Consider the following 19,527-nt stretch of genomic DNA (forward strand, 5'->3'; position numbering starts at 1 on the left):
ATCTAGCCTGGTTGCTTTTTGTCGCTGCGGGTTTTTTTTTTAATTTGCTTTTTTGTTTTTTGTTTTAAGATTTTATTTTTTATTTGTAAGATACAGAGAGAGAGAGAGAGCAAGCACAAGCAGGGGGAGCATCAGGCAGAGGGAGAAGCAGGCTCCCCGGTGAGCCGGGAGTCCAAAGTGGGACTCGGTCCCCGGACCTTGGGATCATGACCTGAGCCGAAGGCAGATGCTTCAGTGACGGAGCCCTCCGGGTGCCCCTCGCCACGGGTTGGTTTCAATGTCGTGGGGCATAGTTGGAGAACACCTGGCCTTGCCAAGGACATGGCCAGTCACACCTCGCCGTGGGTGACTTACCGCAGCCTCCATGGTAGTCACCCCACAGCAGTCCCCAGTTTCTCCTGCCCTGACTTCCCTGCGTATTGCTCATCCTCACAGCCCACTTTCTCAGCTCCCGCCTCTGGGGGTCGTGAGCCGAGTCAAAGCTTCTCAGCCCGGCAGAGAGACATGGTGTCTCGGCCTGCCAACCTGGGTCTCTCTCCCTGGGGGTTGTTTCAGACTCCCTGCAGGCTCCCCTCCATCCTGCTTCTCAGGGAAAACGGAGACCTCTCCTGCCAACTCTTGTCTCTATGTCGGAGCTGTGTCTTTACCTTCTTTCATCCGGCTGAGAAAGAACAGCCTCCCCCACCCCGCCAACCAGTCGCCAAGGCAAGCTGGGGCCCATGCCAGGAGCTCTCTGATGATGCTGTCCTAGCTTTGACCCATAGTCCCTGTCCTTTGACATAATGTCCTGCTCTCCTTCTGCCTTTAATGCCATTTATCAAGAACATTCCACACTCGAGAGTTCATCTGGCCCCTGTAGCCCAGGTCCTTCCCGCAGCCCTGCCGTGCCCTCTGATGGATGCTGGGACTGCCAGTCACCCGTTCCCGTGTCTGTTCTCGCTGCCCAGTGTCCTCGAGTTCTCCAAGTTGCAGGACTCTGGGTCAGGAGTCAGATCTGCATTTCAAAACCCAGTTCTAAAATCTCTTCTCACTGTGACTGTAATCAAAAATCATCTTGTATCAAAAGATGACTTAAGTCAACATATTGGATTTTTAGCTCTCTGTTCCAAGTGAAGAGGCACTGATTAAACTGTTCCATTGGAGGGGCGCCCGGGGGGCTCAGTCGGTTAAGCATCTGCCTTTGGCTCAGGTCGTGATCTCAGGGTCCTGGGATCAAGCCCTGTATCAGGCTCCGTGCTCGGTGAAGAGTCTGCTTCTCCTCCTGCCCCTCACCCTGCTCATGCTCGCTCTCTCTCTTTCTCACAAATACGTTTTTAAACTGTTCCGTTGGAAATTTGTGTCCAGAAACTGCTCCATCAAAATAGCATTATTCTAAGGATGGGAGATTGCATTTCTTCTGAAAAACAAAAAACAGAAAACCAAAAACAAAACAAGAGTGAAATCCATTCCATAACTGTTGATCAGTAAAGCATTTAATTAAGAAAATATAAGGCAAATTGTAATTTTTTTGGAGAAGGAAGCAGTCAGATGGGACTTTTCTGCCTGGTACTGCTTGGCTCCGCGTGGCTCTCACTAGTCTTGTGCTGAGACGGGAGCCGGTAAAGCTCAGGGCAGTGCCTGCGTGGCCTGGCCGGGTCCTACATCACTTCCTGCCCTGCGTGGTTTCAGGGTGAATCTAACTCTTCTATTTCTCACGGAAGAATTTTTCTTAATGACATCTTTATTTTCCCCTAGGAAGTGTTAATACTGATGGGGAAATAGCCAGTACGTACTGATGGCATCTTGGGGCCTGGTTTTTGTTTTTGGGTTTTTTGGGTACAACTATGTTTAAAGAGTTTTGGTACCTATTTTGGACTCTAATGAGATGAGAGAGGAAATTTTATCAACCAAAGACGAATATCAGATCTGTTTGCTTCTCAGCCACTCCATCCAGAGTCATGGACATTTGAAATTACGTTTGGTTAGTCAGTGAGTGTCCTGACTGAGTGTGAGAATGTTTTGTTCTGACTCGAATAAATATAATCTTATAATTCAGTTCATTGCAGTTTTAATGGGGATATTTTTTACCAGTAATGTTGAATATTTGTCATATCTCAGGGTCATACTTTTGAAAGTCCTCTTTTCAGGAGGTACAAAGGTTATTAAGACTTCTGAGCTAGGCTTTTTATCGGCAACCTAGTTTGCCAGCGGAAGTTCAGAGGCCTCTACCCCTCTCTTCCCTTGGAACTTTTGCAATTTGCTGTCCGACCAGTGACCCAGGGAAATAGCGCTGGGACAGTTTACAGCTGACACGTCCACGAACTCTCTGTGGATAGAAGCAGCTGCAGGGGCCGTGGGGACACCAACTTCACCTTGGAGCTGGGTTCTCGGACACGCATCCCCACCCACCTCTTGTGACCAGCAGGCACCTTTGCCCTAGATTTTGTTGTGTTGGGATTGACCAAGTAAACTTGTGGCAGCTGGTGACAGCATGTGTGGGGACCTCAGTGGTATGCCTGAGAATGTGGGCGTTTCACAGGCTCCGACTGTGGGGGTCCTTTTATGACATTAGGGTGGATCCCGTCAGTGGTTGGCCCATCTTTATCAGAACCCCCCAGTCTGAGCGCTGCGGGGTCTCAGCTTCCAGGCTGCACTCTTGGAGTTCGGCCTTACTCGCTACTTCCAGACTCCTTCAGTTTCCTTTGGGCCTAAAGGCAGAACATTTAAGGGGCCAAGGTTCATTTCCCTAACAACATGATAACTAGGAGAGTTGAAAGTAGCCAAAAAGATATTGTCGTTTAAGAACTTGGAGATAGTATAGGTTTAATGATTGATACACCTGTGGGGTGTTTTAGAGGCTGTTCAGACTTAACATGCGAATGATGGGAATTCCAGATAATGGAATATTGGAAGTAGTGTGGTATAATTCTAGTGAAGAAAATACTGGAAATACTGGAAAGAAATTCCAATATCCAAATAATACCAAATAATATCCAAATAATACCAATTATTTGGTATTGAATACCAATACAAATTCCAAATATAATGCAGGGAAGGGGAACATACGTATCTACATGTATTTGATAGACGCGTGATTTCTGGGGCCAGCATTCTTCTGTCCAACATGAAGGGAATTGGGCCAGGTGATTTCTGAGTTACTGTCTAGGTCTGGTATTTTATGACAGTGGAAGTTACTTTTAAGTAAATATGGTATCCTTCCTGATGGTTGCAAAATCATAGATTCACTGTCTGGTCTCACTAATATCACTTACCTCTAAGCTTTATATTGTCCTTAGGAATATCTCTGTTGCATTTTATTTTTATTTTATTTTGTTGATGTGTAATCGACATACAATATTACATTAGTTTCGGGCATACAACATAGTGATTCATTTATATACATTACAAGATGATCACCATGATAAATCTAGCTACCATCCATTACCATACTAAGTTATTATAGTATCATTAACTATGTTCCCTAAACTGTATGTTGCATCCCCGGGTCTTATTTATTTTATAACTGGAAGTTTATACCTTTTAATCCCCTTCCCCAGTTTCATCCATCCCTACCCCTCTCCCCTCTGGCAATCACCAGAGTGTTCTCTGTGTGTATGAGTCTGTTTCTGTTTTGTTTCATTTTTGGATTCCACATATCTAGACACCACATGTGTCTTTCTCTCTTTGACTCATTTCACTTAGCATAGCATTGTCTGGGTCCATCCGTGCTGTTTCAGTTGGCAAGATTTCATTCTTTTTTATGGCTGCATAATGTTCCATTTTCTCTCGCATGAGCTCTCTCTTTCTATGTTTTTGTATATATATATATAATTAAAATATTATGTATTATGGTGAAGGGTATAATAAATAATATGTGATCGTATCACTATAATTAATATGTTATAATGGATATTGTACACAAACATACACACCACATCTTTTTTTTTTTAGATTTTCATTTATTTGAGAGAGAGGGAGTGACAGAGTGAGAGAGAGTATGAGCAGGGACGAGAGGAAGAAGCAGGCGCCCCACTGAGCAGAGAGCCCGATGCGGGACTCGATCCCAGGACCCTGGGATCATGACCTGAGCCGAAGGCAGACACTTAGCCAACTGAGCCCCCCAGGCGCCCCTCCACACCACATCTTTATCCACTCATCTATCGATGGACACTTTAGATTGCTTCCCTATCTTGGCCGTTGTAAATTATGCTGCAGTGAACATAGTTACGTATATCTTTTTGGATTAGTGTTTTCATTTTCTTCAGATAAATACCAAGAAGTAGAATTGCTAGATCATAGGATACTTCTATTTTTAATGTTTTGAGGAATCACCATGCTGTTTTCCAGAGTGGTTGTACCAGTTTGCATTCCTGCCAATAATGTAAGAGGGTTCCCCTTTCTCTGCATCCACGCCAACACCGGTTGTTTCCTGTGCTGTTGATCTTGGCCATTCCGACAGGTGTGAAGTGGTATCTCATTGTGGTTTTGATTTGTATTTCCCTGATGATGAGTGATGTTGAGGATCTTTTCATGTGTCTGTTGGCCGTCTGTAAGATTTCAGGAAATGTGTATTCAGGTCCTCTGCCCATTTTCTAATTGGTTTGTTTGGCTTTTTTAAAATATTGAGTTAGGTGAGTGCTTTATGTATTTTAGATATTAACTCCTTATTGATTATGTGATTTGAAAGTATCTTCTCCCATTCAGAAAGTTGCTTTTTTATTTTGTTGATGGTTTCCTTCACTGTACAAAAGCCTTTTAGTTTGATATAGTCCCATTTTGCTTATTTGTACTTCTGTTGCCCTTGCTTGAGAAGACATACCCAAAAAATATTGCTCAGACCACTTGTTCAAGAGGTTACTGCCTGTGCCTGTGGTTTTTTTCTCTAGCAGTTTTATGGTTTCTACTCTTACATATAAGTCTTTAATCTGTTTGAGTTTATTTTTGCATGTGGTGTCAGAAAGTGGTCCAGATTCATTCTTTTGCATGTAAACGTCTAGTTTTCCCAACACCATTTATTGAAGAGACAGTCTTTCTCTCCGATGTGTATTCCTGTCTCTGTTAAAGATTGACCGTAGAGTTGTGGATTTATTTCTGAACTCTATATTCTATTCTGTTGGTTCATGCATCTGTTTTTTGCCAGTACCATACTGTTTTGATTACTGTAGCTTTGTAGTATAGTTCAAAACTTGGGATGGGTATGCCTTGTTCTTGTTTCTTAAGATTGCATTGGCCATTTGGGCTCTTCTGTGGCTCCATACAAATTTTAGAATTATTTGTTCTAGTTCTGTGAAAAAGCTGTTGGTATTTGATAGGAATTCCATTAAATTTGTGGATTGCTGTAGGTAGTATGGACATTTTAACAATATTAATTGTTCCAGTCCATCAACACGGTATATCTTTCCCATTTAGTAATATCATCTTTAATATTTTTCTAATATCATCTTTAATATTTTTCATCAGTGTTTGTAGTTTTCAGAGTATAGGTCTTTCACCTCCTTGGTTAAATTTATTCTTAGGCATATTCTTTTTTTTTTTTTTTTTAAAGGTTTTATTTATTTATTTGACAAGGAGCGATCACAAGTAGGCAGAGAGGCAGGCAGAGGGTTGGGGGAGCAGGCTTCCTGCCGAGCAGAGAGTCCGATGTGGGGCTCGATCCCAGGACCCTGAGATCATGACCTGAGCCAAAGGCAGAGGCTTAACCCACTGAGCCACCCAGGTGCCCCTATATTATTGTTTTGGATGCAGTTGTAAATGGGATTGTTTCCTTAATTTCTCTGTCTGATAATTTATTATTAGAATTTAGAAATGTAACAGATTTATGTACTATTAGTTTATGTGTATTATTTGTATCCCAAATACAAATAATTTGTATTTATTTGTACTGAGTTCATTTATTACTACTGATAGGTTTTTGGTGGAGTTTTATGTTTTGACCTCATATTGTGCATATCTTATTTTGTATATCTTTTGATGAATTATTGTAGGTCTAGATGATTTTACTACTTTGTTTTTTAACCTTCATATCAGCTGTGAACTCTACATTTACCTTTACCAGTGAGTTGTGTGTGTGTGTGTGTGTGTGTGTGTGTGTTTTAATTTCTAGTTATGGCCTTTTCTGTTTAAAGAAATCCCTTTAACATTTCCTGCAAAGCTGGTTTGGTAATGATGGACTGCTTTAGCTTTTGCTTGTCTGCTAAGCTCCTTAGAGATAACGCAGCCTTACTGGGTAGAGTATTCTCGATTGTAAGTTTTGGCCCTTCAGGACTTTGAGTATATTGTGCTACTCCCATCTGGCCTGTAGAGTTTCTGCTGAAAACTCATTTCAGAGTCTTAGGCGGGGGCTCCCTTGTACAAAAGTAGTTGTTTATCCCCTGCTGCTTTTAAGATTCTCTCTTTAACTGTTGAAACTTTAATTATAATGTGTCTTGGTATGGGTTTCTTTGGTTCATCTTATTTGGAACTCTCTGTGCCTCCTGGATCTGATGTCTGTTTCCTCAGCAGGTTAGAGACCTTTTCAGCCATTATTTCTTCAAATAGGTTTTCTATCCCTTTCTCTCTTACTTTTCCCTCGGGGAGCCCTGTAGTGTGAATGGTAGTGCACTTTATGTTGTCTCAGAGGTCCCTTCAACTACCCTCATTTTTAAATTTCTTCTTTCTTTTTGCTGTTTCGGTTGGGTGGTTTCCTCTACCCCGTCTTCCAGACTGCTGCTCTGTTCTGCATCTTCTGATCTGCTGTTGATTCCCTGAAGGGTGTTTTCCATCTTAGTTACTCTATTCTTCAGCTCCGAGTCTTTTTTCTATTTCACCTCTGTTGAGGTTCTCACTGTGTTCGTCCGTTCTTCTCTTGAGTTCCGAGAGCGTCTTCATGATCATTACTCGGAACTCTTTCTCTGGTAGATCACTTAACTCTTTCATTTATTCTTTTTCGAAGGTTTTGTCTTATTTTATTTGGAACATATTCCTCTGTCCCCTCATTTTGCCTGACTCTGTTTGTTTCTATGTATCAGGTTGATCAGTTATGTCTCCCGGCCTTGAAGGATTTTCTTTATGCAGAAGGTGTCCTGTGGGACCCACTAGAGCGAACTGCCATGGTCACCCAAGCCAGGTGCCCCGGGGATGAGCCCTGTGTGGGCTGCCTGCACCCTTCTGTTGTGGCTGGGCTGCAGCTGGTGCGCACCCACTGTGTGTAGGGCAGGTCTCTGGCGCGGCCGGCAGCACGGTCCTGGCTCTGGCTGTTGTAGGCATTCTGGTGCACGGGGGAGTTTCCCAGAGCAGGCTGCTCTGCTGGGGTGGCAGGTTTGGGTTTATGCTGAATTTTCAGTTTGTTTGTTTGTTTAACTAATTTCTATGCCCAGTGTGGGGCTTGAACTCACAACCCTGTGATCAAGAGTCCTATGTGCTCTTCTGATTAAGCCAGCTGGGTGGCCCAATATGCTGAATTTTACTTTTTTTTTTTTTAATTTTGAAAAAAAAAATTTTTTTTTTTTTAAGATTTTATTTATTTATTTGACAGAGAGAGATCGCACGTAGGCAGAGAGATAGAGGAGGAAGCAGGCGCCCTGCTGAGCAGAGAGCCCAATGCGGGGCTTGATCCCAGGACCCTGGGATCATGACCTGAGCTGAAGGCAGAGGCTTTAACCCACTGAGCCACCCAGGCTCCCTCTTTTTTTTTTTAAGTTTTTAGTTTTTTATTAACATATAATGTATTATTAGCCCCAGGGGTATGGGTCTGTGAATTGCTAATTTTGAAAAAGATTTTTAAATTTTAAAAGATTTTATTTATTGAGAATGAGCACAAGTTGGGGGAGGGGCAGAGGGAGTGGGAAAAGCAGACTCTGGGCTGAGCAGGCCCCTGGGATCACGACCGAGCCAAAGGCAGACACTTAACCAACTGAACCACCCAGGAATTTACGTTGAATTTTAAATGATAGCAATATTTACCAAACATTTTTCTAGAATTCCATCAAGAAAAAAAATGTATTTACCATATCAGAACTTACACTGTATTTATGAAAGTAGGACAACTGATTGTCCTTTGCCTTAAAGTAACATCCAGAAAACAGTGGCCTGAGTCTTTCCCCAGTCCCACCAGTTATTACTGGGCAACCTTGGCCATACTGTTCTGTGCCCATCAGTGATGGCGGCAGCACAGGTAATAACAGTGCCTGTTTCCCGGCCATCACAACGATTAAATTATAGTTGGCCCTGGGACAATGCGGGGGTTAGGAACACTGACCCCTTCCACCCCCAATGAAAATCCACTTACACCTTTTTACTCCCCAAGAACTTAACTACCAATAACCTGTTGACAGAAGTGTTAAGGATAATGGAAACCGTTGATTAGCACGTAGTTTGTATATGTATTATGTAGTGTTCTTATAATAAAGTAAGCTAGAGGAAAGAAAATGTTATTAAGGAAATACCAAGGAAGAGGAAAATACATTTACAGGACTGGACTGTAAAAAAATCCGTAGATAAGTGGACCTGCACAATTCAAACTGTGTTGTTCAAGGTCAGCCGTATATAAATACATGTAAAGTTCTCGAAAGAGTTCCTTGCACAGAGTGCTTAGCGAATGGCCATCGCTGGTACCAACCTCCCTCCCTCCCTGCCTCCTCTCTGTCTCTCTCCTGGAGATGCAGAGAGCCGTCCTATGCACCGAGCACGGTACTTCCTTTTCTAGGACAAGAGTTTCTATGCATGCTCTGAGTGTCCGTCACCCCGTCAAGGAGATCGGTTTCACCGATGGTGGTGGTCATAATGCTCTCATCTTACAAGTGACGGGGGGCTCTGACCATGCTGGATTGATTAATTTGACCCGAGTCCAGAGTCTTTATCCTCAATCACTGAAATCTGAAATAGCTGAAATGAAACATAAGGTACTAAGAAGCTGATGACGAGGAATTCGAGCCTGCTTCCTTAATGCAGATGTGTCCTTCGGAAACAGTAACTGATTTTTACCAGTTCTGTGTATCTCCTCTTTCATTATTGATAAGTTGGAGGAGCGGCAAGTGTAAGTACCTTATCGAGAAGCATAGATTATGTCCTAGAATTGTCTCCTTGATTAGGGAGTCGAGTCCTTAGCTTAATCGGTAGATTGAGATAGGTGGGGAGTGTCAAAAGAACGAAACGAAGGATTTTAGAACTTAAAAGAAGATAGAGGTTACTTGTCCAGCCCCCTTTCCAAGCAGGGAAACGGAGGCGCAGGGTGCTGGGCTGCGGTGAGAGATGACACAGGAAGGGACGGGCTGACCTTTGCACAGGTGCACGCTGCTGGGGGAGGTGGAGCGTGGAGGAGGGGTGTTGGTGACCATCTGGCACAGAGGACTGCCGCGCGTGGTCCCCTTTGCTCCCTCTTGGATGCTTAGAGCAGAGCGCTCTCAGATAAATTAAAGGTAGATTTGGGGGAAGAGTGAGAGGAAGAAGGAATATTCTCTGGCCCCTAGATGTTGGGAGACTATCCTCATCATACTGGATGGGAGGGGAAGGAACGCAGAAGGAAAGCTGTGTTTCTGCAGCCTGTGTGGACGCCTCTCAGACCAGGAGGGTGAGGTCCCAGTTTCCCTGGTGGGAGCCGCACTGCAGCCAGCTCACCTGGTCCCTTGGCCCTGCCGCTCACCCCCCGGTGGAGGCATGGTGGTTTGGGAAGTTGTCACCTCCTGTGTCTTGCCTCCGGTCTGGGCTGTTAGGGGAGCCATAGAGAGGAAATCTAATTCCACAAGGTCTGCGCCTCCTCTGCCGCCCAGCAAAGGGTAGAACGTCTCCTTCGCCCTTGAAGGAGGCAGAGTTCTTTGAATGAAGCACCACGCGAGCCCCTGCAGAGTCTCTGGTGGTCGGAACAGGCGCGGCCCCTGCCTCACTAGAAACCTGCCTGAGGTGCTCTCTCGCATGCACATATGTGTGCACGCGTGCACATGCACACGCACAGTCATGGGGCGGCAGGCCGGGGTCGGCCCAGAGGAGGCAGAGCAGGGAACCCAGGGTGGTTGGCGAGGGTGGCCCCGGAGAGGGGTCTCCTGGCTTGTGTTAAGGGACTCCCCTGATTGCCGCTGGGCAGAACTCCCGAGGCACTGCCATGCCTTTTTGTCCACCCGTCACACGGCACCTGCCAGAGCATCTTCCGTTTCACATGGTCAGTAAATAAAATATCTGTTCAATGAATGAATTTCTGGTCCTAACCTATCTTCATTTTTTTTCTCCCCTGAGTCAGTAAACATTTGGTGAGTGGATACACGGTTGGCGGTCAGAAAATGCTGATTGATCACGACTGTATTTGGTTCCTGGTTGTCTGTCTTCAGGGTTTACAGTTGGTGACTAGTAAAGTTTTTGAGGAGGCATATCTTTTGCAGTGTTTCAGCAAATTTCAATTTAATTTAAACTGAATACAGGTTACAGATTTCAGTGACTTCTAATAAAAAAACCAATTCTTCCATCTTAGGGTAATTTTGTAAGTTTATTGAATGTTGATATTTTTTCCACTAATCTTATTTTCTTAATTTAAACATTTTTATTTCAAGGTAATACACATTTTTATAGAAAAATTAAATATGTGTGTATAAGTAAAAAGCAAATAATTTTAATTTTATGTGTATTGACATATTTATTTGATCAGATTGAGTGAATTCAAAGAACTTTATGGTGGAAAATTCCCTGAAGAATTGAATGCAATCTGCCTTTGAAAAATAAAAGTCTTAAAAATCGATGTTTTTCCCCCTCGAGAGCCAAATACACGAGCCCTGCTCTGATCCTGACGTGTGGTCACCCGAGCCAGCTTTTACATCCCGCGGCGCTTCTGCAGTGTGTCCCTCCGTTCAGCTGTGTTGCGTCTGCTGAGAAAACGCAGGGCGCCTGAGCTTGAGAAGGCTGCCCGGGCGGCCTTCCCGGCCAGACGCCTCCGTGTCCCGTGGAAATCTCGCTTCTGCACCACCGCCCACCCCGCTCTGCGTTTCCCCCTTTCTCTCCTGCTGTCCTCCCCTGCCCTGTCCACGTTCCCCATTTTTTCTTTTTTGTTTCCCTCCTGCCCTGTCTCCTTCATTCATCGTCCTGCGGGGGAAACCCTTCTTGTCTTCTGATCACCCTCTGGCCTCCTTCCCTCTGGGACGTTGTGGAATCGCGCTGGAGCAGGGTCCGCCCCCGCGTCGGGACCGGGGGGTAGAGCTGCCTTTCGCCTCTCTTTTCTCCTAGTCTGCGCCGACCTAACCTTTCTGCGAACCCGAGCCACGCTGGGCCCAGGGAGGACGCCGCGGGGCCGCTCTCTGGAGGAGTCTCGGGGCATGGGAAGCGCCCAAGAGCTCTTGCTTCTGTGAGGAGGAGTCACGGCCCCCAGACGTGTCATTGTGCCCACCCACAGTTCAGATCTGAGGTGCGGGGACGGATTTTATCCTTGTAGAAATGAGAGAAGTGACCCGTCAGCAGAATTAGGTGTGACCGCCCACAGCTAGTTGACTGTGCTGTCCCTTTCAATATAGACTTAAGAAGTGAAGCTGAATATAATCTTCATCATACTTTAGTTGGAAAATTTTAATTGCATGCTATTACCTTTTTTTTTCTTAAATCAGCCTAAACCAGGTACAGCTTCTGAATGACGTGTTTTGCCCTCTCTGGTACTATGGAGCCATTACTGAGTCACTGAACTACCACATATATTTTTGAAATTGACAATTACATATTCTAGTAGGCTATAAATTGTTTAAAATACAGTATTTAGGAATCATTTTTATGAACTGAGCCACTCTCCTTTTAGTGTATTTAAATGCCTCTGTGAGGTGATTATTGAATGTGTTCAACTTGACTTCCTCATGAAAGTCTGCATAGAGGGAGGTGAGTGTTCTTTAGAAAAGTAAAGATCTGATTTTGAAAAGTGTTTGGTGTTTGTATATCAGAGGCCGTTTGCGTGTTTTAATCCTTTTTTTTTTTCCCCCTTAGAGGGTTTTGAATCCTTCCTTAGGTTGAATACGTTCCTTCGGAGAATTATTTTAGGAAATGCTGCTCTCTCTGTATGTGGGAGCATTTAACTTTGGTTTGGTTTATTTTAAAAATGCTTTCTGTTAGATGTTAAAAAGAAAACAAACTTTAAGTCAAACGCATTTTGTTCGTGTGCAGAGCTGTTGCAAAGCTGTTTCCCATACTAGATGTTTCTGAATCAGGAATTCACATAATAACGAAGTCTGCTTATTTTGGTTCTCCACAAAGGTTTGTTGTATGAGCTTAAAATAAGGCTGCAGCTGATCTGTGTAACACATATTAACTGTTGATTTAGTTTAAGCACGCGTCTGTGTCTCTCATTTCGGATCAGCCCAGCAATCGGCATGCTAGGCGGCAACCATCTTCTTTTCTACTTTATTAAATCTCTGTCAATTATAAATATCAAGGTTTTACATTAATGTCAAGATAGTGCATCAAAAATTCATGGAATATGTGACTTTTTCCAAGGGTATTTAATACTTAATGCATTTGTGTCATTTTTCTTTCCAGAGATATTGACAGGTTTTATTAAGTGTTTGTTAGGGAGATTTCATTTTTATCAAGGGACTATAAAGAGAAGCTGCATGCTAAATCAATTTTTTAAAGCCAGAATATTGTTCATTTTTTCATCTTCAAACTCTTGTAATCCATAGGTTTTATTTAAATTTCCTCTCGGTTTATTTTTGTTTTATGTGAGTGATAGTTCAAGACAGAACTTTAATAAGGATCAAATATGCTGACTGTAGTGGTTTTTAATTTCCTTAAGCATAGCTACCAGACCCATGCAATATGGTAAATTCTTCAAAATGTCATACTTACATATTTAGCAATATTACTTCTTTTTATTGAAGCCAAACAAGCGATTTTAGATATTAATCTTTCCCAAACACAGTGATTATTTTGTACTAGATACAATATTACTGTGTCTCATCTGGAATACCTCCTTTTGGCAGAAAAGGGAGCGGAAGAGGACTTCACTGGGTTGCCTGTTGGCGTAAGGGAACTGGAGTCTTCTTTCAAGAGGAAAAGCTCTTTCGGGCTTCAAGACTGGTTATGAGCTTCACCAGCTCTTTATTTCTCCAACTTCAAATATTTAGAATGCTCAAGAAAGCAAAAATACCAGTCATTTGAAAATCTGCAGAAAACTCTGTGGCTAGTTTCTAACCCTGTCTTTATGGGGGTGGGAGGTGGGGAGGGAGCGAACGCTTTGGCAGATCCCAGACCTGCCCTGACACTGCGTGGTGGCGCTCCTGCCATCCCACGTAGATCCGGGTCTCGGGAACGAGCCACAGCTGAAACTAACTGGGCACAATGTGTAAGCTTTCTGCTTTAATAAACTTTTTTATTTCTGAAGTACAAGTTAGGAATGTGTTCTCTTGGAGAAGATAGGTCATGAAAAACAAAATCTTGATCAGATTTTGCTTTATAAAGCGAGGAACGTTTGTTATCTTGCCTGTAAAGGATGACCTTAAAGACTTACTATCTAAGGACATTTTTAGGAGCTTTCAAATAACTTTGGGTTAGTATTAACATTTTTGCAAGATGTGGTTTTAAACCTTAACTTGATCTTCAACAGGAAAAAGACTTGGTGTTTAAAAAAAAAAAATCATTCTGTCCAGAGCTTCAAGAGTGTTTGAAAGAGGTGTTTTTCTTATTCTTGTTCATTTCTTCAGGATATATGAAAATAGTTCTTCTCAGAGTTAAATGTTTTTCACATGCAAATCATTTTAAGTATTTCAATGGTTCAGGATTCTTGTAAAAGTATTATACAATACTTTTAAGAGATAGGGTAGGTTTTTTGTTTTGTTTTGATTTTTTTTTTTTTTAACAAAACAAATTTTGCTTGAGTAAAGCTGTAACAGTAGCTCTTCTAGATAAACCCTAGTTTGGGTATATGTAAGTTGTTATGTAGGCCTTACCCAGGGAAGGAATTCAGGAGTTGGGGAACTCTTCGGCTCTGCCTATTCTAAGCTGCGGCCAGTAGGTGGCGATCGTGCCACAGTGGTGAGAGCCCTGTTGAAATGGAAGGCGTTTGCCTTTCTCCATAGTGTCATATTAAATTGGGCTTCAGCATAACTGTTAAGTGCCTGTGTTCTGTGGCAGAATAGCTTTTTATATCAGAATTACGTACAAGAGGCACACCTTAATTTTTAAGCATGTAAGAACAACTATTTCTAACAGATTCTGCAAATATTGTGTAACCGTACAGCCAAAATAATTGTCACAATTAATCTGAAGAAAGCATTTGTTTATTTTCCCCCGTGAGTTGTCGTTATGACTTCATCAGGACAATGAGTATAAACTTCTGTTTTTGGTAAGAAAGGTAGTTAAATAGGAGGAAGGGAAACATTTTGGAGAGTTAGTTTTCCGTCTTTTTGGCCTTTTTGAGGAGGTCGCCTTATTTGAGTAAGGTTGCAGATCGAAAGAGGTTTCAGAGTCCTGAGTGGTGGGAGACCCTGGCTCAGGTCGTTCCGACATTCAGCATTCTAGTTTTGAAAATTGTCATCCTTCCTCTCATTCAGTAAGTCAGACTTTTTTGGGGAGGGTGGGTCAAATTCTTAATACCTATGGGATTTAGTGTTGGAATTTACCAACTCTCAAATACCATAGTGCATTCCACAGTTGAAATGAATTAAAGCATGTTAAAATAGCAGAAACAATAATGCTTCCCACCTCCTAGAGTTTGAAGAGCGATGGTGTGTGCGTGCCATCCTGCCCCCGTCCGCGGTGGCACAGCTGTGAGGTGTCACCGTGTTGTAAGTGAGGGGGTTTCGGCAGCCGAGGCCCTTGCTGTGGTGCTTCCTACCCCCACAGTGGTTCTGGGTTTGTGGAGGGGCAGTTCTTACCTGCTGAGTTTGTACTTTTATAAGGAAAAACCTGAATACTGTTACGGTTAAATTTTATAAAGGTAAATGGACAGCATCTTTAGGGCTCTTAGAACATGGCCTTTGCATTTTCATTCATTACAGAGAAAAGGGAAAGAAGCTTCAGGCTCCGGGATTCTTGCATCTTTGCTGGGGTTGACCAGAGCATCAGGTTTTGTTTTTTTGTTTTTTGTTTTTTTTTCCTCTCTCTCTCTTTTTTTTTTTTTAAAAACAGAGGTAGAAAATCCCGATCTACCACGAGCAGCTAGAAATTTACTTTGGGCAATATGTCATTTTATATATTGACTTGAAACATACCTTTTTAAATTTCATCTATGTTCCTGCGGCATTTCCAAATTACACACATATAATTTTATATTTTGACTTTCCTTCCGAAGGGTTAAAACTGGGTGAAGAATTAGAGGGGAGAGCAGGCACCTGGGAGCTAACACCCAATTGGCAGCCTTTTGTAATATATAATTTGCCTAAAATTGCGCACTGAGCACAAGCTTTTGTTTTCTAATTGATTTACGGTTTGAGCCACTTTTACCTCATCCCCTACTGTCCTGCGCGCAGTGCCAGCGAGTACATTACAGGGAGCGATGATAAATGGCCGTGCACTTGTGATGCTAATGTGTCAGGAGTCCAGACTGCGTGCCCGCGGACTCCGAGCATGAACAGCGGTGCAGAGACCGGACCGCGGGGTCTTGTCGTGGCGCAGAGATGGCCGTGTGCTCACTTGGTCACTCGCTGCCGTCTGTCTGTCAGACCGGAACTGGAGCCAGAGATTAAAATTATGCTGTTACAACTTTTTTCTTTTAAAGATTTTATTTATTTATTTGATAGAGAGAGATCAGGATCAGGGGGAGCAGCAGACAGAGGGGGGAAGCAGGCTCCCTGTCAAGCAGAGAGCCCGATGCGGGGCTCGATCCCAGGACCCTGAGATCCTGACCCGAGTCGAAGGCAGAGGCTTAACCCATTGAGCCCCCCGGTCCCCGAACAACTTCTAATTTCTTAACTGAAACAAAGTTTTTGTCCGCTCTAAAGGTCCAAGGTGGGAGGGTTGTTGTGATGAGAGAAAAGGAACGGATAAAACATTCTCGTAAGTGTGAGGTTTGGGACATTTTTACCAAATGTTGTTTTGTCCAGAGGGAAAGAAATGTAGTGTGGGCCAATCTCTGTTTTATCTTTGTCTTGTTTGTAAAATTTATGATTTCACAAAACGCGTTTTCTTGATTCTCCGTACTTGAGCCACGCTTACGTCTATGATTCATTTGCACATAAGTTGATTTCCGTCCAAATGATTTAAGTTGGAGATAAATGAGAGAACCTTCAATTTATTAGAGTGCCTTTAATTGTTCCTTTTATCGATGTAAGACGAGATTTGCAATGTATTCCTGAGGGATGTGCGGCTTGTTATGGGGAGAAGATTCGAGGAAGGCCAGGACAGCCCCAACTTTGGAGGCTCCCGGTTTCCGTTTGGATCCGATTCTCAGAATGTGGGTTGCCCACCGCTTGTAAAGTCAGTCCACCTTAAATCCTCTTTCTGTGGTGTCTGTGGGTTCTGGTATCGAAATATGAGGAAGCAGATTTATGGCGGCTGCTGGGCACAACAAATTAAGTTGACAGTGATGTATGAGAGCCGGGGAGCATGGTGATCCCTCCGTAGTGCGGCTGGACGCCTCCTGCTTCATTTGGCTCTTGTTAGGATCTGTTAGGCAGCTAAATAATGAAATTCTGCTGACTGATTTCTGTTTTCCCCTTTTCTCTTTTCACGTCTGCTTTCTGAAACTTCTAATTCCCAGACCCATCCTCATGCCAACAAATTGCCCTTGAAAGATGCTTTCACTTATGAGGACTACAGGTTGGTGTGGGGAGGGTGTGTGTGTGTGTGTGTGTGTGTGTGCGCGTGTGTTTATGCGTGTGTGTGTTGGGGTGTGGCAAGGGATGGATGCGGGGTGTGGTTGTTTGCATCTTTGGTGTGTGTTGTGTATTGTGTGTGTTGGGGGGTGGTTCTGAGTGATCTGGGGATCTTGGAAGTGGGAATTACTTAAATACTTAAGTACTTACTTGAGTATTAAGTAAGAGGTGACCTGCTGTGACCAGTTAAAGCCCCGGGACAGGTAGTCTTGCTGAAGTTCTAATGGCAGCTGGGGTAAGGATCGGCATTTTTATAACCACACAAATTGCCCTCCCCCTGTAGAGGTGGGGTTAGCGGAGGTGGGCAAGTGATAGTGGAGATGAACTTTCATGTGGGGTGGTCATGAGGACTTTTTCCCCTTTATAAATAGACTATTTCAGTATAAAGTGAATTTTATAAAAATTTAAATTCAGTTAATTAACATATAGTATATTATTAGTTTCAGGGTAGAATTGAGTGATTCTTCAGTTGTGTATAACATCCAATGCCTACTCCACCACGTGCCCTCCTTAATGCCCGTCACCCAGTTACCCCGTTCCCCCACTCACCTCCCCTCCAGCAGCCGTGTTTGTTTCCTAGAGTTAAGAGTCTCTTATGGTCTGTCTCCCTCTCTGATTTTATCTTATTTTATTTTTCCCTCCCTTCCCCTATGATCCTCTGTTTTGTTTCTTTAATTCCACATATGAGTGAAATCATATAATTTTTAAACAAAAAGAATTAATTGTGCAGCATAATAAAAAATAACATGCCACATCTGATTGACTTCTTAGGGGGTTTCTGGTCAAAAAGGAGTTATGTTGTTTGCCTTTCACTGAGGCTTTGTACAGGTGCAGAGTCGGCATCTGGGTAGGAGAAGGTGGTGTGGGCTCAGGGACGGGGTTCCCGGCCATGGTGAAGACTGGCGAGCTCTGTCCCCGGCCCTCCTTCCAGACCCTCTGTCTCCCTGGAACATCCCCCCTTAATCCTCACCCCCGAGTTTTCTCTGTCTCCTTTTCCCTTCTGGGTCCCCATCCCTCCCCTCAGTCCTAGATTAAATTTTAAATGATGGCGAAGGCAGGCAACCATCCCCTGGGCGCTTAGGAGAAGGTTTTGAACATTGGTGAGACGTCAGACAAACCGTAGTTTCTGGCTGAGGTCTTGCACTGGGCTCTGCCGTGTGCTTACCGTAGTTCACCTGTCTTCTGGTCGTTACAGGTGGGCAGTCTCTTCTGTTATGACTCGACAAAACCAAATTCCCACGGAGGACGGTTCCCGGGTGACCCTGGCGCTGATTCCGTTATGGGACATGTGCAATCACACCAACGGCCTGGTAATGACCCCCTCTGCGTTGTGTTTAATCCGGGGAGCTGGGGTGAATAAGCTTTCGAGGAGACATTCCACCGACAGATCAGGCCCCTGTACTGCCACTCTCCATAGGGAACAAGCAGAACCAAGCCGAGACACCCCTCCAGCCTCCCACAAAGAGAAGCTGGTGTTTTTCTCTTTCTGCATTTGCTTAATCCTAAAAACCAGGAACTTGAATCTTACTCCACTTTCAAAAACCACAGTGAACTGCATTTATTTGCTAAGCCATAATTCCAGCCTAAACATTCATTTTCTTATGTTATTGAACCACAGGCTAAACCAAAGTTTTTTTTTTTCTTACTCTCCTTAAAATACTGATTGATTGAAGAAAAAAAAAAAAAACAACTTTCTTCTTTCTTGTTTTTCCTTTTCTGTTCCTTGTTTTCTTTCTTTGCTGACTACATTCCCGGCTGTGTGCATTCTCTGATTGCTTCCTGTTCCCTCTCCCTCCGCCTGACACGCTGCCACATCCTCGGCCCCGCTTAGTAACCTGCTTTTGTTCAGGAGCTGCTGCTGGTTTCCCTGGTGCTGGGGCAGGAGGAGGCGCACCGGGGCGGCTGGCTCCCGGCCTCGCCTGTAGCGTTGGCATCTCAGGCGTGGGAAGCACGGGTAGGAGACACTAAGAAAATAAGGGAATTTGGGGATGATTGTTAATTACGACGCGGGAGGGGAGGAAGCCGTGGAAGTCGGCTCCCTGTTCCTCCGCGGTCTTTGGATCCCTGGCAGCGGCAGAGGTTGACGCGCTCTCTGTGCTGAGGTGGTTGTCTGAGCAAGATTTCCTGATGCCCGCGCACAGAAATGTGATCAACTTCAGAATATTTTGCATTTTTAAGCATTATGCGGGAATACCAGCTTGGTTACCTTTTCGTTCATTTTGTTCTCAACATCAGCTCCCTTCATTATTATTAGCAGTCCTATGAACAGGCTTAAAAAATGCTGTGAGTGTTTCACGTCTAAACCCACAGAATGGCCAGAACACATGTTAAGCTGTGCCAGACACTTGAAGCTAGAATATGCTGGTGCTAATTTGGAAAGGTGCAGCAGCAAGCGCACTCGTGTGGAGAATGGAGAGACCCCCCCCCCGCCCCGTACTTGTATTTCTGCCTTAGTTTAGCTGTGCTTCAGTCAGTTAGCCGTAGGAAGGAGCGGCATGTTTTATTTACTTCCGTTCTTTTTTTCTTTCTTTCTTTTTTTTTTTTTCCTTCAGGGCTACCTTATACTGGTTACAAGATCAAACTTTTAAAATTTTTCAAAAAGCTTTTAATGGTTGACTTTAGTATTTCGCTTCACTGGGTCCCAAACTTGATTGATCATTCGAGTTTATTTTTTTATTTCTAAAATTTAAAAAGCTCCGTACTCTCTTTAAACAAACAAAAGGGAGTTTAACGGATGCCCCTGTGGGAATGGAATGCGGAGGCTCCCTTCCCTGCCAGAACCCGCCAGCACCAGCACCCG

At 43.7% G+C, this 19,527-nt stretch overlaps 1 protein-coding gene across 4 annotated transcripts in view; it reads left to right on the forward strand.

Annotated features, from left to right (window-relative positions):
- SETD3 (SET domain containing 3, actin histidine methyltransferase) overlaps positions 1-19,527 on the forward strand; it is an 80,055-nt gene that overhangs the window by 46,638 nt on the left and 13,890 nt on the right. For all 4 annotated transcript variants that reach the window (XM_044232155.1, XM_044232152.1, XM_044232153.1 and 1 more), the window contains 2 exons: positions 16,613-16,671; positions 17,923-18,037. In XM_044232155.1, coding sequence (XP_044088090.1) covers positions 16,613-16,671; positions 17,923-18,037 — 174 coding nt within the window. The remainder of the gene's footprint in view (positions 1-16,612; positions 16,672-17,922; positions 18,038-19,527) is intronic.

This window comes from Neovison vison, chromosome 13, assembly GCF_020171115.1.
Source record: "Neovison vison isolate M4711 chromosome 13, ASM_NN_V1, whole genome shotgun sequence".
NCBI classification, from domain to species: domain Eukaryota; kingdom Metazoa; phylum Chordata; class Mammalia; order Carnivora; family Mustelidae; genus Neogale; species Neogale vison.